This window comes from Podarcis liolepis (genome assembly GCF_965112155.1).
Source record: "Podarcis liolepis genome assembly, chromosome: 8".
NCBI lineage: Eukaryota > Metazoa > Chordata > Lepidosauria > Squamata > Lacertidae > Podarcis > Podarcis liolepis.
The window spans coordinates 81,200,289-81,224,628 of record NC_139560.1 but is presented as its reverse complement, the minus strand read 5'-3'; the positions used below and the strand labels follow the sequence as shown (position 1 = coordinate 81,224,628).

Here is a 24,340-nt window from a genome sequence, read left to right as displayed (position 1 = left end):
TTTGTGCACAGTGTGGTTTATTAAGCCAGAGGCTTATCGTTCTGTGCAAACATTTGTAATGGGCATCCTGCCTTTATCAGGCACACACCTACGAAAGTCAGAAAGAAGGTACCTTCCTTTTTTTAAAACACTGAACACATTTCTAATACTTATAATGAAAACTGCTATAGCACTCGATCTACTAGAGGCTCCTAATTAAAAAAAAATAGTAATAATCAGGCACATCTGTTAAATATGTTTAATTTTTTTAAAATAACTGATGGCAAAATAAAATATTTACATCACATCATACTGTGTAAACACGCAATGTTGCTGTACAAAGAAATATACATGCAAAATAAAGCAAAAATCCAACTAAAATAAGGAATGAAATAATAATTCACAAGCAAAAAAAAAGTTATGGTTGGTATGAATACATATCCATCCAGTTTTGATTTTAATTTCTTGTTTAAAAAGTTTCTGTACAACTTTACAAAAAAGAGAAATAAATAGATTACAATGGAAGTTGCAATTATTAAAATTAAAACCAAAGCCAGATTATGGCTTAAGACGGACTGCTATGTCTATTTTGTAAGGGATGCAGGCTAGGTATGTTTCAACAGGCATAAATCACAAAGAGAAACATGGATGGCTGAACATCCATGCTAGTTCACTTATGCACAGAAAACCATCAATGACTTAATATTTCACATATATTGCCTATGTCTTGGAACTCATTTAAAAAAGCAGACAGTTATTTTCTGTCAGGTTCCGGTCCAATTTATGACAGTATTTTCTTCAAAGAGGAAAAACACACACACCATTCACTCAGTTATTGTACAGAAAGCAATAGACAAATCTGAAAATTCTAAAAAGCAGAGATCGATTACGGGGTGAAATAACACTTTGGCATCTCGAACAAACAAAACAAACCGTCTTTTGAAAATGTCGCCTTGTTTTCCTTATCCAGTTTGCATTTCAGGAAACGAAAGTAATTTTACAATCCTTTTAAAACCAGCAAGACTTCCGAACTAGGTCCTAAGCTAAGGCTCAAGTTAATGACACAGTGATAAAACCCCCCAACCCAGCCCCCCAACTCAGCCCTGGAAATCCCCAACACAAAAGTCATAAAGTTCGCCATACTATGAATGTGCTTTTTCTATATATTTATTACAGTTACAACAGGGGTCCTCATAAATAGTTGCATAAAATGTTAAAGCCACAACATTGCACATGATATGAAATTAAAAAAAACCCCAAAACAAAACAAAAATCCCAAAGTGAGTGCATTTACAGTATTTTCTTCCTGCTGTATACTGCTTGACGATAAGAGGTTGGGCTTAAGGACACCAAACCCAAGAGTTCTTTTCTGATAGGTCAAGCCAAGGCTGACCTGAACTGAAGACCCACACAGTGGTTCACCACCATTTAGGGGGAAGTTATAGGGAGAGGAGAAGAGGGGGGAAATTAAAGAGACACAGGTTGAAGGCAGGTAACCGTCTATTTACAAGTAAGGCCTACATTTTATCAGAGCAAAATGGTTCATTCTGTTTGTATGCAAAAATCTTGAGGTTGGGTGCACTTTAAAAGCAGAGTCTGATCTCAGTGCACTGCTATGCAAGATACACACAGGCGAGGCAACTGGAAAGCTCTATGTCCAAGTCCAAAAAAATAAAATAAAATCAGATGGGTCAAAACGGACACCATCTAGACGGGCAGCCATTTTGTTCAGTCGTCTTTTAAGTGTCAGTGTCTGTACCTTGTCTCTCAATACCAGTGCTTTGAACAAAGGCATATTTTTTCCCCCTCTGTCTAAAATCTTGAAAACGCTAGTTAAGATCGGTTGCAAAATTTCAATTCTCGTCAGACGTTTTTAAAAAAGGATTTTTATTTTTTTTGCAGAACCCTGAATTAAAATACTGTAGTTAAGTGTCAAGTTCTTCATTGCCTTTTGCAGAGTACAATGTTGCAGTCCTCCACCCCAACATAGTTTTGCAGTGCTAGTCCCAAGTACAACCGTGCTTAAGATTTACTTGGAATGCATTTCCACACGATGAATACGCTAGCAGCTGATTGGCTTCTGTTTTTTTTTTCTTTTTTCCTTCACCCCAAATTCAAGTCAACAGCTGATTGGCAGGAGAGGTTCACCCGCAGTTTAGCTGACAGGTGAAAGAGAATGAGAGAACACATCAAAGATAGGTCAAACTTTTGGCAAGAGCCTGCTCTGTAAGAAGTTTTTAATGCTACGAATGGGTCGAACATCGTTCTGGTGTTTTCGCCGCTCAATGAATGAAGTCAGTCTGGCTATGTCAATGCTGTCAGCACTTTTGGCACTGCCTGGCTGCAGCCACTGCTCCTGCAGAGCCAGTGCAGCCGAAGGGCGCTTGGCTGGGTCATCCTGCAATAGGAAACAGACAAAATCTTTGGCCTTCTGGCTTACTCCTTTGAAGTAGTCGTCTGGGAAGCTAAAGTCTAGGCGGCAAATGTTCAGGCAGGTTTCCTCTACGCTTTCGTCCAGGAAAGGAGACACGCCGCTAAGGAGAACGTATGTGAGCACTCCGAGGCTCCACACATCTGAGGTCAGGGAGACAGGATTTCCAAGGATAATTTCGGGAGCTGCAAACTCTGGGTTCCCAAGGAGCTGGTGGATGTGGTACGTGGTGTTGAGCTGGACTGCATCTCCAAAGTCAGCCAGTCGGATCGTTGCTTTGGCCAAGCTCTTGTCCACCAAAATGTTTTCAGGCTGGAAGAGACGAAGAAGGGGAAGTTGTCACTTGTTACGCCAAGCAAAGCGCCACATGTTAAATAGCCTCACCCGTAACAACCTAACTTGTACTTTCAAGCCTTAAAAATGTCGGCACGATTTCTAAACGTTCGACAGATTCCGAAATGAAACGCACAGCAAAACGAGATGAACGTATCATCTACACATTTAACGTACGAGAGGAAAACTTAAAATGCTATGTGAGAAATACTTGAATGCATCTCGCAGCATCTTTTTATTTTGCTAAAAGCAGCCGCTGGGAAGAGCGGTTGTGGAGGGTGATCAGAACTGCAAACTAGGTGGTTCTGCATTCCCTCAATGCTACAGAATAATAAAAAATGCTCCTATTGAAGCCGCTGTTAGCCACCTAGGAGAAAACACAAAGGAATAATACAAGAGCCTTTATGTTTCCTCCTCTGTGGCTAACAGCAGTTACTGCTCTCTTTTGCAGGGATGGTGGGGAGATTTGCATTAGGGAATTGGAGAGGGTAAAAGTCAAATTTCCTTCCACTTTCTAGATAGGTTGCCCCTGACGTTAAGAATCCTGCAAACCAAATATTGTGAAGTATAGATGTGAAAGTCACAATAATTTCTCCTACTTTAAGCATCAAGGTACGGCATATAGAAAGAAAGCCAAATTCACTTTAAACAAAAAACCGACACTCAGCAGTTTGCTTTTTTCCAAACAAAGCATAAGTAGAGCAGACATGACTGAGCAGAATGCTGCTTGTTCACGCTAAGCATAAACCATGGCTTACAGGGATGTGTACACAGCTGTCAAGGGCATTTTCCAGCCAATGGAAGGCACACAACAGATAGTTTATGGTCAAAGATAACTTGGTTGCTTCTACAGCCTGGATAGCTATATGCAGCAATCTAGTGTCCTGGCAACTCTTCCCAGGTCTGCATCCTATGGAGCAGTTGCAGCAACAGGGGACCACTCCGCCTCCACCACTTTGAGTACCTCCCCCTGACAGGCAGTGCACACGCAGCCAGAGACTACGCCTGCGTGGAAGGTTTTGCCTCTGCTCTTCCCGCTTCATCTCTCTCCTGGTTCTGGGAGAGAGTGGGGCAGGAGAGGGTGGGTCCCTTGCCTGACCAGCGTCTTCCTCTTTCTTCCATCCTCCGATTCTTGCCCCCTGGCTGGCATGGGTCCCCCCAACTCACTGCTCCCCTCTCCCGAGTCGGACTCCAGCTCGCCTGCCCCCGATGCCCACTCATTAGCGTCCTGCCAGTCCCCGACATCAGGCTCAATGTGGGCTTTGGCCACAACTGTACATTGTTCCTTGAGTTGGCTTCCTATTCACACAAGGCTCTCACAGCACTTACAGCCTTTGTGCAGTAAGGAGATGGGAGTGGGCTAATAATACGTCCCCTGGATGCACCTTGTTTCTACACACAAGACTGGACCACCAGCTAGTCTGTCAGAAATGTGTGGGTGCTCTGAAGCATATCCTGGTATTGACGGTATTCGGGGGGAGAAAAACCTGTTATCCAGTTCACCTTTAGGTCCAAGTGCACTATTCTGCAATTGTGAAGATACTGTACAGCATCCAGAATCTCCCCCAGATACAGCTTGATCTTTCCTTCCGTGAGGTTTCCCCATTGCACGATGTAGTCCAGAAGACGGCCCTGGTTAGCACTATGAAAGCATAAGTGTCATGTTAATCATCATCATCATCAGCTGTCCACATTTGGGGGGGGGGGGAGAAAGCAAATGATTTAACTCTGCTGCATGGTAGAGCTAGTCCTAACTATTATAGAGGGGTGTGTGTGTGTAGAAATAAATTAACTTTTTTTTTTTTAACCCACACAAATCTCACCATGAAGTGAGAAATCTCCACTATTGCTCTGTGATTACGTGTTCTTAGGATTAACTTGAAGTAGAAATGTAGCCCAATTTAAACTCAGGTGTGTATTTATGAAGATGTACTCACAAAATAAGTGTAAGATTCTAATTATGTAAGATTTTCCTATCTTCAACATTTAACATCTAGAAAGCAAGAGCATAACATATTGGCCACGTTTGAATGTAGAGCTAAGCCATTGTTGTTGTTGTTCTTGTTGTTTAGTCGACTCTACCCATGGACATCACCAGATGGGCAGCATCGAAATCAGATTGATTATATTCTCTGCAGCCAAAGATGGAGAAGCTCTATACAGTCAGCAAAAACAAGACCTGGAGCTGACTGTGGCTCAGATCATCAGCTTCTTATAGCAAAATTCAAGCTTAAACTGAAGAAAGTAGGAAAAACCACTGGGCTGGTAAGATACAATCTAAATCAAATCCCTTATGAATACACAGTGGAAGTGAGGAACATGTTTAAGGATTTAGATTTGGTGGACAGAGTGCCTGAAGAACTATGGATGGAGGCTCACAACATTATATAGGAGCTAAGCCATAGTTTGTTTAATTCATGGTTTGTCTGAACACCCAAACACATTCTGCACAAATAACTATCATTTGTTCTGCGGCAACAAACTATAACTTGAAACCGTGGTTTGCTGTTAGCTTATCAGTTTCAGCTTGCTTTAAATGTGGTTTGTCATCATGTCTGAACCAAGGATTCAGGCGTAATCCTGGTTTGTTTGGCATCCTGACTGAGTGGCTTTCCAAGCAACCAGATGTGTGAGGCAAAAGAGGCTAGAGGGATGTTTGTTTGCTTGATGTATACCCCAAATCTTCCTCCAAAGGAGCCCAGGGCTGCAAACGTATCCATACTAATGCTATTAAAACATATTTTAAAATGGTTTAAAATCCCCTTCCAAAAAAACTAATGAAAAGCAATCACCCGCTCTGCAACTATTAATTTCAGGGTTGCCTGGGACAGAACTTTTAGCTATCAAATACCCTGGTAAACAGTAATGTTTACATTTACCTAAACAGGAATGTATTTTCCCCCCTCAAAGTTAATAGCGAGGAATAACTCGCAACATGCACACATTCAGTTTTATGTGCTTAACAACAACAACAACAACACACACAAAACATTTAAAAGGGGGCGGGCTTCTGGGAAAAGAGACTTTCGCAATCCCACCCACCATTCAACTCAATGTGTTTTGACTATAAGCAATTTTGGCATTAGGCACTATCCCTTGACCGCAACCCCTGTGCAAGTTGAGAGTCTTGTGTATCACCAGCTTCACATAGGAGCAAAATATCTGCAGGTTGCAGTAACAGGACTATTGCCTGGTGGGAGGCGGGGAAATGGTAAACCTATGTTATTATACTTTGTATGTGGGGTTTTTATGTCAGTATCATTTGGGCAGGTTCTCTTTCTGTTTATTATATTTCCTTGGTAGTGAAAGAGGTTGGCTGGGGGGCCCAAGGAATGGTTGGTTGTGTTTAGTTGGCTGCAGTGAGATTTGTTTGCGTGTGTTGGGGGGTGTGTCAGGTTAACCAGATTGTTTCGTATGCTGTTGGTGGGTTTTTGTTGTCTTCTTGCTGGGCTGTGTACGTGATAAAGGAGAGCCACACTGGGGTGAAGGCATCCTCTTTTATTTGTCCCCGTGACAGTTGCAGTCTATTGGTTAGCTTTTCTAGTAAGGCTGTTTCCCATACAATTTGGTACCATTGGTCCATGTTCATTCCTGACTGGTCTCTCCAGTGTCTGGCTGCTGAGAGTAGGTGGATTATAAGGTCTTTCTCATGTGAGCCTTCATGATGCTCTTGGAAAATGTTTAGTGGGGCAAGTTCTGGGGTGAGTTCTAATACCTGTTTAGTTATTTTGCATATCTCTTGTAGGACTGCTGTCCAGAAGGGTTGGATTTTGGGGCATTCCCACCACATGTGCAGGTATGTGCCTGTAGAGGTGCTGCCTCTCCAACATTTTGGTGTTGTTCCTGGGCATATCAGTGCCAGTTTCTGTAGTGTTAAGTACCATCTGTATGTGAGTTTCAGTGTGAGTTCCTTTCTTTTGACTGAGATGGAGGTTTAGACCACTTTCTAGTCCATTGGGTGGGGTTAATTTCATAGCCTAGGTCATGCTCCCATTGTTCTTTGTGTCAAAGAACTGTCAGGAGAAGACTTTCGAAGGTGGTCAAGGGCCTAGTGGCACCTGATTTTACTGTTGGATTGTTTAAGAAGGTGTGTTAGCCAGGGTATTTGGGTGTCTTTGGTGTTTTTCTTATGTCAGTATGGGTTTGTTGTTTTTGTGAAAGCCTTTAAGATGGTGTAGGCCTTTGGCTTGCCATGTTTTTATCTGGAGGTTTTGGGCTGTGTGTTGGAATAATGGGTGATGAGCTAGGGGGGTTAGCGGGGCTAGCGCTGGGAACAGTTTGCCTATTTTTTCCTTTGATGTTTAGCATCATAGGGATTTTCTTTAGATTTTGTATTGTTTTGGTTGATTTATTGCAGTTTTAGTACATTTTTCCTCTGCATTAATATGCTTTTGACCACTTTGGGAAGAGTCTGGGCCAAAAAAGTGGCATATAAAATAATCCACAACATAACATTAGGTAACATAAAAGGGCACACACATCTCTAACACCAAGATGTAACTGGTGGAACTCTCAAAGGTGTCTAGGAGGCCAACAAGCTGAGGGTGTTGGAGATTCTGCATAACTCCGAGTTCATGGGTGACCTGATCTCGTTTCATCAGTTTCTTATTTATGAACTTAGCGGCTACTTCTCGCTTGGTTCCCTTCTGGTCGCATCTCTTAATGACAGAAAACCTGCCCCTGCAAAACAAATGGTGAAAGGAAAGTCAGCTCCACAAGGCAAGGAATGCAAGAAAGAGAGATTTATTTATTTTCGCACCCCACACTTGCAAACATACTGTATTTTGCGCCCCTTAGGACGCTCCGGCCCATAGGACGCACCTAGTTTTTTTGGGGAGAAATAAAGAAAAAAAAATTATTTCCCCCCCAGGTGCGGGGCTGGAAGAACCAGGTCGGGGAACAGTGGGAAGGCACGCTCTGCCTCCCCGCTGTCCCCCGAGCTTGTGGGGCTGGCGATGGGGAGAAGTGTGCTGATCCCGGGACTGCAGGCAGCTCTGCGCCGCCACCCGGAGCGGGGTGGGACTTCGCTCCCCGCTCCGGGTGGCCGCGCAGAGCTGCACTGATCCCAGGACGGCAGGCCGTGCAGAGCTGCGCTGATCCCGGGACGGCAGACAGCTCTGCGCCGCCATCCGGAGTGGGCGGGGCTTTGCCCCCGGCTCCCGGTGGCCGCTCAGAGCTGCGCTGAGCCAGGGACTGCAGGCAGCTCTGCGCAACCCTCGGAGCCGGTCTCCCGAGGGTTGCGCAGAGCTTCCTGAAGCCTGGAGAGCGAGAGGGGTTGGTGCGCACCGACCCCTTTCGCTCTCCAGGCTTCAGCGAAAGCCTGCATTCGCCCCATAGGACGCACCCAGATTTCCCCTTCATTTTTGGAGGGGAAAAAGTGCGTCCTATAGGGTGAAAAATACGGTACATATTCAAAGCTGGTCTTGAACTAAACTATTAGAAAAACTTTCTCCCTTTGAAATGCAACTAGATGTTCAATTGCTGAGGCACTTACAGTACTAAATAATTTTTTAATAATAACAATTTATATGAAGTATACTAAATCAGCCTGGGACTGTCATGTTCTGGACAGTCAGGTGTGCAGGTTAAAAATATGATGCTCTTATGATAAGTGTATGTATCAGTATTTTCATGTGAGCCAGCTATAACAGGGAAATACAAGAGCAAAATTAAAACTCAAGAGTTTAGAGCTACATTCATGAGTAGAAAGAGGAGACTTGGGCTTATATGTTCCACCCTGCCTCTGGGCCAGGAGGAGGGGTTCATTAGAATTACCGTATTTTTCGCTCTATAGGACGCACTTTTTCCCCTCCAAAAATGAAGGGGGAAAGTGTGTGCGTCCTATGGAGCGATGCAGGCTTTCGCTGAAGCCTGGAGAGTGAGAGGGGTCGGTGTGCACTGACCCCTCTCGCGTTCCAGGCTCCAGGAAGCTATCCGCAAGCCTGCGAAGCCCGGCGGGAGATCCCGCCGGGCTCCCAAGGCTTGCGGATAGCAGCCTGCTGTCCCCGAAGCCAAAACAGCAAGACGGGGCGCTGCACAGCCCTCTGTCTCGCTGTTCCAGCCTCGGGATGGCTGCGCAAAGCCTCCGCAGGGCGGTGGGGTGAAGGCACCCCACCGCCCTGTGGAGGCTACAAAGGGTGTCCCCAAAGCTTCAAGCCTTTGGAGTGCAGCTGCGCTTCAAAGGCTTCAGGGATCTTTGAGGCTGGCGGTGGGGGAAAGCAGTGCTTCCCCCCACTGCCAGCCCCACATGCTTGGGGGGCAGCGGCAAGGTCTGCTCTTGAACGCACCTTGTTTTTGAGGTGGAGAACAAGAAAAAAAATTCCCCCTATTCTCCCCCTCCTATAGTCCGGTGCATCCTGTGGTCCGGTGAGTCGAATAGAGCGAAAAATACGGTAAGTTTCATTTCTCACAATTCCTGGCTCATTGTGTGAACCAGAGATTGTGGTTTAAAGCAAACTCTGGTTAGTTAAACAAGCCAACTGCATACCCCATGGTTTGGCTTGTTTTGAAACTGCTGAGTTCACGTTAAACCATAATCACATGCAACAAGAAGTCCATCATAAAAAGTGAAACTAATTCTCCTGCCTATGAATGAACAGAGAAGAGGAGCACAGGCCTGATGTTTCTTGCAGGTTCTACTGCTAAACTATGTTTTAATGTTGTGTGAATGGAGCCTCTCTGAATGCACATTGATCTGTCCAAAGATTTCCCAAAGTTCAGCTTATTTCGCCCGATTCATATGCAACCAAAATGGTGTGGAGGTGACTTTACAATTGCCTGATCTCATTCTGGATTGGTAGCTTTTGCACATTGTTAGCTGAATGAAATGATTTTTCCTTAGTGGAAGTGGCTCCAATGCATGACTCAGGTTTTAATTAATATATGTTAAGTAATAACATTGTTTTAGGCTACTTTTCATACCCCAGCACCAAAAGCTTAATGTTCGCATTACTGAGTTTACTCTTGCCATGCAAACTCTTTTTCTAAGAAAGCACTTGATTTCTGCATTATCAGGGTCCTTGAATGTATGCCAGGACAGCTGAATGCACATCTCAACACAGAAATCATTCCTCTCCAAAAATATTTATGATTATATAAGTAGGCTGAATCATACCTGCCAAGCTCAGCCACTTCACTGTACAGGGAATCAAAGTTATCTTTCCAGGTTACTATGATCCCATCACTTCCAGGACCTGAAAAGTGGAAAAATAATCTAACATTGAGCATTTAACATGTGAAAAAGCATTGCTATCTTTATTCTGTGCCTCCTTGCCACAGAGATAGACCCACCTAAAACTCGTAGACTGGCTGAAGATGAAACTGAACCCATATCGTTTGCAGCTACACAGGTATAAATACCATCATCTTCTGTGGTCACACCAATGATTTTCAGAGATGCTTCTCCCAAGTCACTGCAAAATATTGGAAATTTGTAAACATGTGAGGTTTATAAACACTCAATTGGTATTATTTATAGTCACAATCATCTAGTCCCTTCAAAATATTCTTTCTGCTTTCTTGCCAACTATCTCACAAATTCCCCTTTTTGACACAGTATAAAGCATGCAAATGAAGAAGCCACAGGTACCTGTAGGAGATGCTGTAATGACTGTCACTGCTCAGTGTGTTATGTTCAGGACCTTTCCAAGTTACTGAAGCTTTGGGACGACCACAGACTTTGCATTTCAGAATGACAGTCTCTCCTATCTCACATGTTGTCTCACTTAATGGTATTATGAATTCTGGGGGAACTGGGAAGAGAAGGAAACAATTGCCATTAAAGAGTTAATTCATACATCTTCTCTGTCACCTAAATACATGCAGTTTGCATGTTACCTCTGTGATGCGGTTAGTGCCAGTACAGTTTAAGTCTGGTAAAAATATGGGGCGGCATTATGCCTTAAGGCCCATTAGGATGTGTGTGACCTATATAGAGACTAGGAACGAACCCTTAGATCATTTGTTTCTATTTCTCTTTATTGTTCTGGTTCTATAGGCTGCCTCTTTTCTCTGTCTGGCTCTGACATGGAAATTAACTGAAAGCAAAAGGAGGAGAGGAGGAAGTGATGAAAAAGTTTGTCATGTGGGTTCCTGCCTAGTCAAGAGGGACGGACACAATTAGTGCACTGTGTCTCACATTCTGCTAGGAAAAAAATGTTATTTCTCAAATGCAGCCACTCCTTTTTTCCTGTGACAACGCAATGTTTCTCACGACTTAACCAAGATATTGGAGAAACTGTATCTCTGCTATTGCCTCTCTGATAAAATACATCTCTACATTTAAACTGAAAAGACTTTAGTCAGATCAGGTGGCTCACCCATCACTGACTACTGATCAGCACCAAGGCCCATTTCTGGTGCCCACTGGTTTGGCCATTATGGTATTTAGAAAATGTCTGAAGAGGGATTGCATCTACGACTCCCCAGACGTTTTGCAGCCTCACAGATAGTTCCCTCTGCTGGCTTAGCAGGCTCACCAGCCGCATTTTAAATGCATTTTAGACTTCCTCTGCCTTTGTAATGAAAAAATGTATTTTCATACTATTGGCAACAGTGAACTTAAACACAACTTACCATCATAAATGTAGTTGGGGTTGAGAAGCTGAAAAGGGAAGTTGAAAAATGTTAGCATTTCGAAAGTCTCCAGGCATTTCTTAAGGACAATAAGGTTAAAAACTGAAGTCTAAACATCTGTCAACTGTTGACATAGAAGACTGTGTGAAGTTGTGCTCAATGATGTTGTAAGGTCAACAATCATCAGCATAGCCAGGTGTACTTAACATATCATGATCAATAGACAATGTGGTATTTTCTGTGCACTTGTACTAACAAAGCTTTTCCCATTACATTCCCTAAAATGGGACATTTAGAGACCAGCAGCGAGATTTTTATGCCAAAATGTTTCCTGAAAAGATAAAGCGGTACATTGCTGACTGACAACGCCACCAAGAAATATCCCCTTTGCTGGGTCTCTGAAGATGTACCAGATTACAATGCCCCCTGCTCCTCTGGAGATCTAATCTCCAGGTAAAATTCAGGCAGGTTGAAAATCTTTGTACACTCCCTTTTCATTCAGCACAGGAATTGTGGAGTGCTCAGAATCCTGGTGGATCCATTGTGACCAAATATCATCTGTGACATCACCCAACCATGGTGCCAGTATGATGGCTCTATGATATTACAGTGGTACCTTGGGTTACAAACACTTTGGGTTACAGACTCTGCAAACCCAGAAATAGTACCTCGGGTTAAGAACTTTACCTCAGGATGAGAACAGAAATCGTGTGCCAGCGGCACAGCAGCAGCACCGGGAAGTCCCATTTGCTAAAGTGGTACCTCAGGTTGAAAACGCTTTCAGGTTAAGAACGGACCTCCAGAACGAATTAAGTTCGTAACCAGAGGTACCACTGTACATGATGATGTTATACAGAGAGAATTTTATTCACTACAAGTCTAGCCCAAAGTATTCTCACCTACAATGGTTCAGAAATGCTCCCCCCCCCCACTTAAAGTGAGTAACAATTCCATCTATTGTTCTGTTAGAGCTGTATGGAAGTGATATTTATATAACAGTTTGTCTTGATTATATGATATTGATAATATATTTGACTTGAGAACTGCCCTTTTTGGGGGTACTGAAAATGTTTAAAATGGGGTGTAGAAATATGGATCTGGATTTATTGTAGGAAGTCATGGCAAAGGGATTTATTTGAAATTAAAGCTTTGTAAACTTTTGGAGGTTTCTGTCATGCACCTGTGGTCTGTTATGGATGCTGCATCAGATAAACAAAATTCTGCTGGAAAGAGATGATTTATCTCTTCTTACATAATCTAATATCCTAACTCATGGTAGTAAAATTACTGTCAATACACTGAGGAAGTGGTTGTTACTGCTGCTTCTGAAAGGATTAATTAGGACTCAGAAAAGATGCTTCTTTTAACTTCTGAACTGCGGATTGATGTTAAAGGCGGTTTGGCCAACATAGGGCATGTGCACTTCTGCCTTAAAACTGCTAACAGGTCAAGAGTATTTGTTGTTCTCTGAGCAAACGGTTGCTTCCTGTGAGCTCAACCTGTGTGTTCTGAAAGTTGACTCATGCACTCCAGAAAAAATGAAAGTGAGTAATCGTCTCTGTAATATAACTCCCTGAACAAAGCTGAACGAGCTTTATCTGTACCATCTGCAGTCTCTTTGTGCATTTTGCTGTTCCATAAGGAAGGAAGGGGTTTGTTATTAAAAGCGGGCAGCCATTCAGTGTGCAAAATGCACTGAACGAGCCCCATTGGTCGAAACCTTGTGCAAAGATGACTTTGGCTTACACAACGGGGCTTCTTCCTCCCTTGCCACTGTGTCCCTTGAAATTGGCTCAGGGACAGGGGGTGGGGGTGGGGGGGATTGTTTCGCCTGGCAAGCTGCTGAATTCAACCATAAGACAATGTACACCTATTGTTTTCCAACATGAGGTCCTTAGCAATGCACAAACGTAGCTACTACAATTATGAATTATGGTGCTGGAGAGCAAGAAGATCAAACCTCTCCATTCTTAAGGAAATCAGCCCTGAGTGCTCACTGGAAGGACAGATCCTGAAGCTGAGGCTCCAATACTTTGGCCACCTCATGAGAAGAGAAGACTCCCTGGAAAAGACCCCGATGTTGGGAAAGACTGAGGGCACAAGGAGAAGGGGAAGACAGAGGACGAGATGGTTGGATAGTGTTCTCAAAGCTACCAGCATGAGTTTGACCAAACTGCAGGAGGCAGTGGAGGACAGGAGTGCCTGGCGTGCTCTGGTCCATGGGGTCATGAAGGGTTGGACATGACTAAACGATTAAACAACAACAAAGCTACTACAAGGTGTCTACTGTTCTTGTTCAGGCTGCAAAACTTTTATTGGTTGTTAATGGTTTTCTTAAAAGCTGTTGCACCTACTCCTTTCCTGAGTCCAGCCATCTTTTTTTCCTCATGAAAACTTTCCCCCATTCTTCCCTCCCAACACAAAAAAATACACTGCTATAGTCAACCCAGGCTTTCACCCTTTACCTGAGAATACCTACATCAGAGAGTTCCTTCTCCTGGACCCAGTTCCAATCTTAAACCTTCACTCCTACTACCTATTCCCACGTGAAGTTTTCAACCACGGCTCTAGTTGCATGTTAACGACAGATTTTGAAATACAGGTGTCCAACCCACCATATTTCTGCAAGAATCCTACTAGCTGATATCCCCCCCTTTAAATGGTATCACATTTACAGTGCAATCCTAATAAGACTGAGTTTAATGGGATTTACTCTCCAGTATGTAGGTTAGCCTGACCAGGGATACTCAAATCTGAATTATATACAGTTGCCCTAAAACACGACATGAAAACAGGTCTTCAGCACTTTGTATCTCTAGTAATGAAAGGTAGAAAAGAACACTGGCGCAAATGTATTTCAAGTAAAAAAAGTATTGTTAAAGTGAGATACTTGTTGTACTGTATAGACTAAGAACAACTAAGAACACGAGGAAGAAAGGTTACCTTCACGGAAACCTTAGTGGCAAGTCCATCTCGAGATTTACGGTAACCATTTTCCAGCTTGCCTTCCCTTTTGCTGTCTTTATCTTTTTTCTCAGATTTCTTCCTTAGACGGAGTGCTGTGTGCCAAGATGACGACTTCCTGAAGCCAGAACACAACAGCAATGTGATTAGCTGGACCCTTGTCTTGGAAAACATTAAAACATGCAGAAGGAGGAACATCTGATGGATATTCCACCAAACAGTGAGTATACGAACAAATGATCGATGAAATGACATGCTTCTTCTGGTGGCCTTGACCCAAAGAGTATGAATTCTGTCATCATTTTTACAGGAACAACTAGTTTGAGCCTCTAGTTCTTGCTGCATTTGTAAACCTGTGTCTAGGCTGCACCCTTTCGGACTGCAGGGCTCAGTTATTTTTCCCCATCCATACAAAAAAGTTTTCTCCCATAGAAAACTATATATCGGGGGAAGAATTCGAGCTCAGCTTCCTCTTTCACATGTAAGTTTTCTTTGTGAAAAGATTGATTTATTTTTGCATGAGAAAGCACTCTGTTATGTAAGCTCCCATCTGCGTCTAGCTTCAACCGCTCCAGATTCTTCACCTCAGTGAAAACTAGGCCTCAGACTTACCTTTCCACGAAAGAAAAAAAAAAAAAGGGGGGGGGAAACACCTGTGACTCTTCACAGGCATGACCATAGCTGTCAACCGTCCCTTATATGGCGGGAAACTCCCTTATCCTAGCACCGTGTCCCGCTGCTGTCCCTTAAATTCCCCGGGTTTCATGTTCGCCTGACTTGGGAGGGAAGCAGCGGCTCGGGGTCCTCCGCCGTGCCAGAGAGCGCATACACAAGCTGCCGCGTCTCCGCCTCTCCCTTTCCCCCCTCAGGGGCGTGTCGTGAGGAGATGGGTGGCGACGGGCAGGCAGGCAGCCCCTCTCTTCCGAGACTTCTGCTGTGCTGCCAAGGGAAGCCGGAGGCGGCAGTGGCAGCGGAGGAGGCAGCCTGAGGGAGGAGGAAGAGGAGGGGATGGGGAGGGATGCAGAAGGGTGGTGCTTCAGCGGCCGCGGCGGCACCGCAACCGCCTCATGCTGGGCTCGCAGGTGGCGTGGGTGAGAGTCTCTCTCCCTCCCCCCCCCTCGGGCGCGGAAGGGCTGATGGAACTCCTCACGCCAGGATGACGGCAGCCCTGACGTGCTGCTTAGCATACCCTCCAACCAGTGCAGCATCTTAATGTAGTGATTTCCCCCTCTGCATCCCTTTCATAACTCTATTTTTATAAATCATTTGTCCATCCATAGTTCACATTTTTACTACAAGTTTTCTGTCAATCCTACCAATGTATGTAACGCTTTACAATAGCTTTTCAACTAAATTATAAACTTCCCCCATTCTTTATTAAAGAGGTCCTCTTCCTGGTTTCTAATTCTGCCTGTAGGCTTTGCCATCTTGACGTCGTTCATCAGTTTTGTCTGCCACTCTTCTCTGGTCGGAGTTTTAGACCCTTAGGATCATCTAGTCCAACCCCCTGCAAAACACAGTCAGTTGCAGCCAAAGCAGCATGGCTTCATCAGTGGTGGATTTATGCATAAGCTAAACCAAAATCCCTTATTTTGGCTGCTGGTCCCTTATTTTCGAGGCGGCCTGACCCATCTCTGCCTCCTGGCTTCCCTCTGCCCTGCTTCTGCCATTGATTCTGTACTTCTTTCTGCCACAAACTCTCCCTGCTCACTAAGCCCTGTTACCTCTTCAGCTTTTAACATCTCATCTTCCCAGTCTTCTCACTCTTGTCCTACCACCAATCTCCAGGCTCTGAGCCTCCTTCCCTTGGAAGGTTCCTCAGCTGGTTCCTCCCAGCATTCCTTTGTGTCCAACCAGTCCATGACAGCCAGCCAGATGTATCACGTGTCTGTTTTCCTGCTGCAACAGACCAACACAGCCACTCCTCTGGGGTGCATGGCAAACTAACAATCTTACCAAAAACGTCCACCTTAAAAGGAGCACTCAAGACACTTACTTCATTGTTCCATCGGGGTTCTCAATGGTGACTGCACTGGTATGCCCCAGGACATAGCCGGGGATCCAGCCCTCGGCTGCGGGGCACTGGTCAGTGGCGGCTCGGAACACCAAAAACATGTTCTGTTGGTTGCTGGCTAGAATTTGCACGACTTCTCCTTGGTAGACATTAATCTCATCCTCCTTCACTGCCGTATAATCGTGTGTCACCAGCATGGTGGAGATATTGCTACTGCTGCTACTTTCACTCTGTCGGTGAACCAATCAGGTAGAGAGAGGAAAACAAGGAGGGAAAAGGAGACAGTTTACAAAAATACCGGGGAGGAGGGGGAGAGAATGCCTCTCTTCCATGACATTAGCGCCTAAGAATAATCATTTCAATAAGCTTGTATTAAAATCAAACCTTTACACGAACCATATGAGTACTGAGATTTTTCAGAATCTAGATAGACCCCAAAGAGCTGTAATCTAATAAACAGAGCAAGTAAATTAAACTGATCAGTAGTTGGAGGAGGGCTTATGTTCTTAATATCCCATCAATAAGTGTGAACCTGTGGTTTTTATGTTCATGCACTAATCATTTAGCCTCCTTTCTTAAGGACAGGAAAGGATGCACGTTTGGGCTTAAGAAAATCTCTGTAAACCTTCCATTAAACAAACAAGCACCAGCCTGTTTACTCATCAGGAGCTTAAAAGCAGTACCCAACAGCAGCTTAAGATATTGGTTAGTAAACCAACATTAAATCTCAGTTCCCCATTTCAGATGCAACAGGGAATTGCAATTTAAAATAGCCAAGTTAAAGCTGGTGAGTAACAAGTGGTGTGGGACTGACACTACCTTCTGGTGTGATAAGCTATGGTTTAGTGGGATCACTTTATCAGAAATGGCTCACTAAGTCACCTTACACTGCCTTTTCTAGAGTTCGTAAGCTGCATGCCCTGCCCATCCCAGTGCTGCTAAATTCATTCTGTCCAGAAAGCACTGGATAGTACCCATTCTGGGCTCAAGAACGCCAGATGCCTGAACTATTAAAAAAAAAACACCTACATTTTTTTATTTGGCTGAAATCAGAGATTGGCAGTAATTTAACAAATCCCCAGATTCTGCAAAAATGACTTGGGGACAAGATGTTTTCAGCCACTGATACAGGGAAGTATGTCGTTCCTTTATCCCAATACAGTATCTGGAAAAGGAAAGTTAATCGGGGAAGAAATATACTGCCAAGCCTAAAGGGGAAGGTGGCGTTTCCATTAATGGTGAGATTCCTATTTCAAATGTTCCTGTTTGCTGGTGAAATAAACAGTATCCACCTTTAGTGAATGGGTGGTGGAGGGACAATTATTATTTCCCCTATGTGTAAGAGTCTAAGAAGCATTTTTTAAAAAAAAAATAAGGCAATCTCCCTTCAAATAACTGCCGAGTCCTCTTAAAAGATTTGTTTTGCTTTAAATTTAAGCCACTTCTGGCTATTTGCCTGATGCATAGGTATAGTCTCGAACCCAAGACAGCTAGTTCCTAGTATGAAGCTATCCGCCTCTGCAGCACATTTTCTCCATATGGAGAAATGGCATCCCCCCCCCCCCAAGCAGCATATTAAGAACACATAGAAATACTACCTTGAACAGCCCCATCCCTTACAGTGAACAACTTTTTTTTTTTACGCTGGCTGCCAAGCTGACATTTCCCTAAGCTATGAAAACAATTTAAGGAGGTATGCCAAAGCCAAATCAAATAAATATAACAGGAGCTCAGAAACAGAACAAACATGCAAAGCGGAATTTCTTACCCTACAGCTACGATACAGTGAGTGAAAGAGGAAATCAGAAGAGGTCTACATTGTTAAAAAAAAATTCAACCAAGTAGTGCATGCTTTCAAGAAAGGTTCTGAAGGCCAAGTGATGTGCGATCGAGGTTGTGCGGAAGCTGTGAAAGGAGCTGAAGAAGTGTACCACACACTTAAATTAGGGTGGGGGTGGGGTTAAGAGAGTGTGGCTTTAAGACCAGCATCGAGTTTGAGGATGCAACTATTGCATCCCCCCCTGAAGAATGATTATTCTGAAAATAACAATAGGTGTCCTTTGACTGCCATGTTGCATTTCCAGATTGGCAGCTTTAAAGAAAAGGAGCCGAGGTCTGCTGGCCGACAACCTGATCTTTCCTCGCAGAGCGGGCCGAAAAACGAAATCTCCAGGTGGCCCCAGTGCAGCGCTTCTTAGAGAACAGAAGGTATTTAGCTTGGAGGTTTGATCACGGTAGCCTTCTATCTGTGTGCACTAAGTGTATTTATCAGGATTAATTTTTGTGACGCTGGAAGATTCCTTGACCAGGTACGGATTTTTAAAAGACAGCAAGTCAACAGAATGCTTCAGCTCAACCGAAACACAGGAAGCGCTGCCTAACAGAACCTCCATGTTCTCTGAATACTGGATGTCGGAGAGTTTAGGGGAGAGGAGTGGAGTGTTGAATTCATGTACTGCCATGTGGGTATCTTGGGTTCATTTGGCTGGCCAATGTTGGGAACAGAATGGATCTTTGCTTTGATCCAGCGGGGCGATTATTTTCTTCAAAGTCTCGCTGGGGTGGCACGGGGTGTGAATTGTATGCATGTATGTGAACGGGAGGGGAATCCCTAAGCAAACCTGCCTATGGAAACACAGGTGAGGCGCGACCTGAGCTCCACCAGGGCAGCTGTACACAGAATGTTAATTTGTGCCTTCGTGTTAGAGGGGGAGGAAGCCAACAGCAAGTTAGTAGAAACCAGACTAGCAGATTTGCCCCCCCCCCCAGCAGAGGTGGAAGTCACATTTAGAGTTAGAAAGGCTTTCTTCGTGTCTGTATACATACTATGTATACACACAGAGAGGCGACATACGTTTCTACTGAGATTTGCATAGAAAGACTGGGAGCGACTGATTATTATTATTTCAGAGCAGCGGTGCAGCACCAGAGAGCCAGAAGTTAGTACGGAGAATGATGGCAACGCACAGGAAGGGAGGAGGAGCATGGGAAGATTTTTTTGTTTTTAGAGGAGCTCGCAGGATAGAAGCGCTCCAGCTCTTACCCCATTACTCTGGGTGGAGTGTACTGACTGCTCGCTGGTCGAGGAACATGTGCTCATGCGGTCTGTGTCCTTGCTGTGTGAAGAGTGGCGGTGGACCTGGCGCTGGAGGGAGTCACTGTCCCCGGGAAAAGTGAAGGAGCCGGGGCGGCTGACAGGGGATGCTGGGATGGAGCTCCAAAAGGAGCCCTTCTGCAGGGGGCTGCTGGGAGGAAAGGCTTCCTTGCCAAAAGGAGAAGGGAAAGTCATTGCGGGAGGAGAGTTTATTGGCGAGACGGCTCCGGGCCTCGGTTTCCCCAGCGCCAGCGATCCTACGCTGCTCCTCGAACGGATCTCCTCCGAGTTCCCGCGGCATTCCCTCTGATCCGCGTCTGCCGAGCCGCAAGTGCTTCCCGATGCCTTCCGGGGGCTCTCCATCGCTTTCATCTTGGGGATCTTCTCGGGTTCTCTCTCTGGAGCGTTCTGCTGAGCGTTTGGTACCGGGTGCCTGCCTGCCTGGCTAAGGCCAGCCGCTAGGGTGGTGGTGGTGTGGGGAGGCAGGGAGGAATTGTGAATGGACATACCTGACATCTTGTCTGCCTCTGCTTGGACTGAGGCTGCAGAGGAGACCAGGACTGGGGAATGGTGTCGGACCGGCTGCGGGATCCGGGAAGGCCTGCTACGGCTGGAGCTGGGGATTCCAGGGCAGGTGCTAGGGCCACTGCTATTGCTGCTGCTGCCGCCGCCGCCACCAGGACCACTGTGGTTCCTCTGGTACTCGATCGGTGATGTCAAGGCTGAGAAAAGCAAGAGGGGTTCACACAAAAATGGAAGGCAATGCAAAGTCAGTTGTCAAGCAGGGTCTCAAATTCAATTGCCCCAATAACAGTACAGTCAAACCTCGGCTCCCGAATGCCGAAAGCCCGAAGTAAATGCTCTGGTTTTTGAACGTTTTTCAGAAGCCAAAAGTCCGGCGCAGCTTCTGCTTGAGTGCAGGACGCTCCTGCAACCAGTTGGAAGCTGCGCCTCGGTTATCGAACATTTCGGAAGCCGAACGGGCTTCTGGAATGGATTACGTTTGACAACCGAGGTTTGACTGTATCTTCTTTTGCACAATCACCATGTTTTTTGGCAGGTATTACCGTATTTTTCGCACCATAGGATGCACTTTTTCCCCTTCAAAAATGAAGGGGGAATGTGTGTGTGTCCTATGGAGCGAAGACAGCATAGCCCCGCGACCCTCTGCTGGCTGGAGAGGTGACGCGTGGCTATGGCAGGAACCTCTACAGCCCCGTGTCACCTCTCCAGCTGGGAGAGTGCACGCGGGGCTAAAGAAGCCCCCCGAGACCCTCTCCCGGCTGGAGAGGTGACATGCGGCTATGGCAGGAGCCTCTATAGCTGCGCGCCTTTGCGCTGCTCCCCGACCTGCTCTTTGGGGCTGGTGGGGGGCTTCCCCCCGCCAGCCCCAAAGAGCAGGTCAAAAGGAACCTGAAGCCTGGAGAGTGAGAGGGGTCGGTGCGCACCGACCCCTCTCGCTCTCCAGGCTTCCAAGGTAGCCGCCTGAAGGCGTCTGAACGCACCTTAAATGGCACCTTGTTTTAGAGGGGGAAAACAAGAGGGGGGAAATTCTCCCCCTCTCTGCGCAGCACCTCCTGTCGCTTCAGTGAAGGGGTGCTGGGCAGAGAGGGAGAGAATTTTTTTTTCTTGTTCTCCCCCCTCTAAAACAAGGTGCGTCCTATTGTCCGGTGCGTCCTATGGTACGAAAAATACGGTACTCACACCATTATTCCCAGATAAAGCCAAGCAACTTTAAAGCAAATATATTCATGGCAGCAAAAAATTCTGATGTATTTGAAAAGGAACACAATACTGTTTATGAAACAACTGTAATTAAATTAACATTGCATTGTGTGAGTTGCTGAATTACAGTATGGACATACTATGGACAACTTCTTTGTCCAAGAATGTCAAAGTGAAAGCATATCGGTTATTTTTGCTTTGATGATCTATTTATATGAAATAGTGGGATTATAACAACCATGTGAATAATTTTGGGTGGATGGAAAAAATGGGATTATCTGAAATATGTATCTGTAAATCAGACAATGGTATCTAGGTATTTTAAACTGAATAAATTGTGGGACATTATTTAGGGTATCTGTGCTAAAAAGAGGAAGTCAGGGCTGGACAAGATATTTAGCAGAAGTTCTTAAAAAAAGGAAGCTGGACATCCACTCTCAAACATACCGTATTTTTCACCCTATAGGATGCACTTTTTCCCCTCCAAAAATGAAGGGGAAATGTGTGTGCGTCCTATGGGGCGAATGCAGGCTTCGCGCACCTCTCCGCAAGCAGCAGGAGCCCAGCGCTGGGCTCCCGCTGCTTGCGGAGAGTTGCCTGCATGCTGAAGCTTGCACTTGCTGAGCTCAGCGCGTCCTGGCTTCGCGGACCTCTCCGCAAGCAGTGGGAGCGCTCCCGCTGCTTGCGGAGAGTTGCCTGCATGCTGAAGCCTGCGCGTGCTGAGTTCAGCGCGTCCAAGCTTCGCGGACCTCTCCGCAAGCAGCGGCAGCCAGCGCTGGGCTCCCACGGCTTGCAGAGAGCTGCCTGTTTGGGGGCTGGGGTCGGGGGAAGCTCGGGCTTCCCCTGCCCCAGCCCCGCGCCGGTGGGGGGGGGGGAATAATTTTTTCCCTTTATTTCCCCCCCCAAAAAACTAGGTGCGCCTTATGGGACGGTGCGTCCTATAGGATGAAAAATATGGTAATTAATTAACAAGCAAGGTAAGCAAAATGACATGACACACCATTACAGCTGGCTTTTAAAAACTTAGCTTTAGTGTGATTCTGCATGGAAGGTTACTGGGAATGAACTAAAGCCTGACAAAAAGCTTTCACAAGGAAAGCAAAATTATTAGCCCCGTCAATTAACTCAAAATACAGAACCATGATAGAGGGGAACTTTTAAAATAGCAAGACAAAGGAAACCGGAAGTAGAAACGAAGTTCACTTTACCATTTAGAAAATTACGCTGGTTTTCCAAGATTTGGTTGATTTCGTGGATCCACATTTGGCGGACTCCTGGACTGGTGGAATGCAAAACAAAAGTCTCCATAACATCACCTGCCCTTGACGTTAGTGCAAATTTACAGGGATCGTTGTCTACGTTTTCCTCCAAGCACAGGCCACTCACCTTCATTAAAAAGAAAAAGGGAAAAGCTTTCAGAAAATGGCAAATTCATCCTTTTGTTACTACTTTTGATCAGATGGCATGTGGTAACTTAGCAGGAGTACCCATGTCGAGGAATTCCCAATAAAGACCACTGTGCAAGCAGGTCACAACTATACACAGCCAAAACCAGAAGCGACCCCAGAAAAGGCACTAGCAATTGGAGAACTTGTTGCACCAGAGCCTATTGGCACTGGAGTTGGGGGTGTAATACTCATTTCTAGTCCATTTTGTTCGCAGCCCAGCCCACACAAAGCGTCAAACAACTAATCCAGAATGCGGCAGCTAGACTGGTGACCGGGAGTGGCCGCCAAGACCATATAACACCAGTCCTGAAAGACCTACATGGGCTCCCAGTACGTTTCCGAGCACAATTCAAAGTGTTGGTGCTGACCTTTAAAGCCCTAAATGGCCTTGGTCCAGTATACCTGAGGAGCGTCTCCACCCCCATTGTTCTACCCTGACACTGAGGTCCAGCTCCGAGGGCCTTCAGACAGTTCCCTCCCTGCGAGAAGTGAGGTTACAGGGAACCAGGCAGAGGGCCTTCTTGGTAGTGGCGCCCACCCTGTGGAACACCTTCCCATCAGATGTCAAGGAAATAAACAACTATTTGACTTTTGGAAGACTTCTGAAGGCAGCCCTGTTTAGCGAAGCTTTTGAAGTTTGAGGTTTTATCATGTTTTTAATATTCTTTTGGGAGCCGCCCAGAGTGGCTGGGCCACTATTATTACATGATAATAATATTATTATTATTACATGATAATAATAATTATTATAGTCATATCTTAATTTGAAGTCCTCAAGCAAATTTCACTAGCCTACCTAGACAGCCAGTGCTATATTAATCATTCGAAACTGCGTAACAACAGCCTGACAGCAAAGAAGGAAAAACGCACCTTCTCTTAAGTTTCTAAAAACTTCCCTCCCTACTTGTCAAGGGAATTTCTGACTTGCCCCTGCTCAACTGGCTATGGAAGGCACAGCAAAAGCCATTTGCGCTTTGACAGCTGATCACTTTGTTAGTGATGAGGGGGAATTGTTTGAAAGGCTTCAAATACACCTAGCAATGAGAAAAAATGCTAAACCAGGGAGCAGTCGTGCTCAACACCAAACAAATGAGACAGTGCCTCTGATTCTCAGCATTCCACGTGTCCCAACAGATTTGTCATTACCCAAGCAAAGTAGGAGCAGCTCCTCTATGACTGCATCCCATGTCACTCTGGTATGAAACATAAAAGTGGGCTGGTGGCCTTAACATGGGAACCCTCGACCCCATTTCAAAGGTTAGCAAAGCTGCAGAATGCAGCAACAGGGAAATTGGTTGCAGGGGACAGTCAAAGGAGGAGGATATCACAACAGCCTTGTAATTAACAACTTGCCTGGTAGATGACAAGGAAATTCATGCAGGTAAGTGAGCATGATGGCAAAGGAGGGAGGGGTCATGCCATCCCTTCTGTTCAAGCTTGTTTGGTTTTTGTACTGGCTGCAGAAAAAGGGTAGTTCTTTTTTCCATGGACAGCAAGGAAACAGTGGAGTCCACCAGTCCTCTTGGGAGAAGGCAACTTTTAAAACTAGCATGTATTTCCATGCTTACTTTCCTCTGTCTGTGGCCAGCATGGAGATAACAGGCTACTAGTCTCTTAAAGGTAAAGGTACCCCTGACCGTTAGGTCCAGCCGTGGATGACTCTGGGGTTGCAGGCTCACCTTGCTCTATAGGCCGAGGGAGCCGGTCATGTGGCCAGCATGACTAAGCCACTTCTGGTGAACCAGAGCAGTGCACGGAAACGCTGTTTACCTTCCCAC

General features: G+C 45.3%; 2 protein-coding genes across 8 annotated transcripts in view; one reads left to right on the top strand and one right to left on the bottom strand.

Annotated features, from left to right (window-relative positions):
• LOC310714376 (uncharacterized protein) overlaps positions 1 to 24,340 on the top strand; it is a 61,669-nt gene that overhangs the window by 32,169 nt on the left and 5,160 nt on the right. The window contains exons 3-5 of one of the 2 annotated variants that reach the window (XR_014529652.1): positions 4,816 to 5,008; positions 14,356 to 14,501; positions 18,380 to 18,503. Coding sequence is in view for 1 of the 2 variants with exons in the window: in XM_083519814.1 (XP_083375940.1) it covers positions 14,356 to 14,483 (128 nt within the window). In the remaining variant the exon portion in view is untranslated. Of the gene's footprint in view, positions 1 to 4,815; positions 5,009 to 14,355; positions 14,502 to 18,379; positions 19,333 to 24,340 lie in introns of those variants that run through there. The other variant, XM_083519814.1, reaches the window with a different exon arrangement.
• TRIO (trio Rho guanine nucleotide exchange factor) overlaps positions 225 to 24,340 on the bottom strand; it is a 268,574-nt gene continuing 244,458 nt past the window's right edge. For 5 of the 6 annotated variants that reach the window (XM_083518908.1, XM_083518911.1, XM_083518910.1 and 2 more), the window contains exons 47-57: positions 22,323 to 22,500; positions 19,339 to 20,111; positions 16,278 to 16,525; positions 14,261 to 14,399; positions 11,318 to 11,345; positions 10,332 to 10,494; positions 10,034 to 10,155; positions 9,858 to 9,936; positions 7,223 to 7,423; positions 4,247 to 4,385; positions 225 to 2,722 (exon numbers count right to left, since the gene is read on the bottom strand). In XM_083518908.1, coding sequence (XP_083375034.1) covers positions 2,180 to 2,722; positions 4,247 to 4,385; positions 7,223 to 7,423; positions 9,858 to 9,936; positions 10,034 to 10,155; positions 10,332 to 10,494; positions 11,318 to 11,345; positions 14,261 to 14,399; positions 16,278 to 16,525; positions 19,339 to 20,111; positions 22,323 to 22,500 — 2,613 coding nt within the window. In that variant the 3' untranslated portion in view covers positions 225 to 2,179. The remainder of the gene's footprint in view (positions 2,723 to 4,246; positions 4,386 to 7,222; positions 7,424 to 9,857; positions 9,937 to 10,033; positions 10,156 to 10,331; positions 10,495 to 11,317; positions 11,346 to 14,260; positions 14,400 to 16,277; positions 16,526 to 19,338; positions 20,112 to 22,322; positions 22,501 to 24,340) is intronic. The other variant, XR_014529571.1, reaches the window with a different exon arrangement.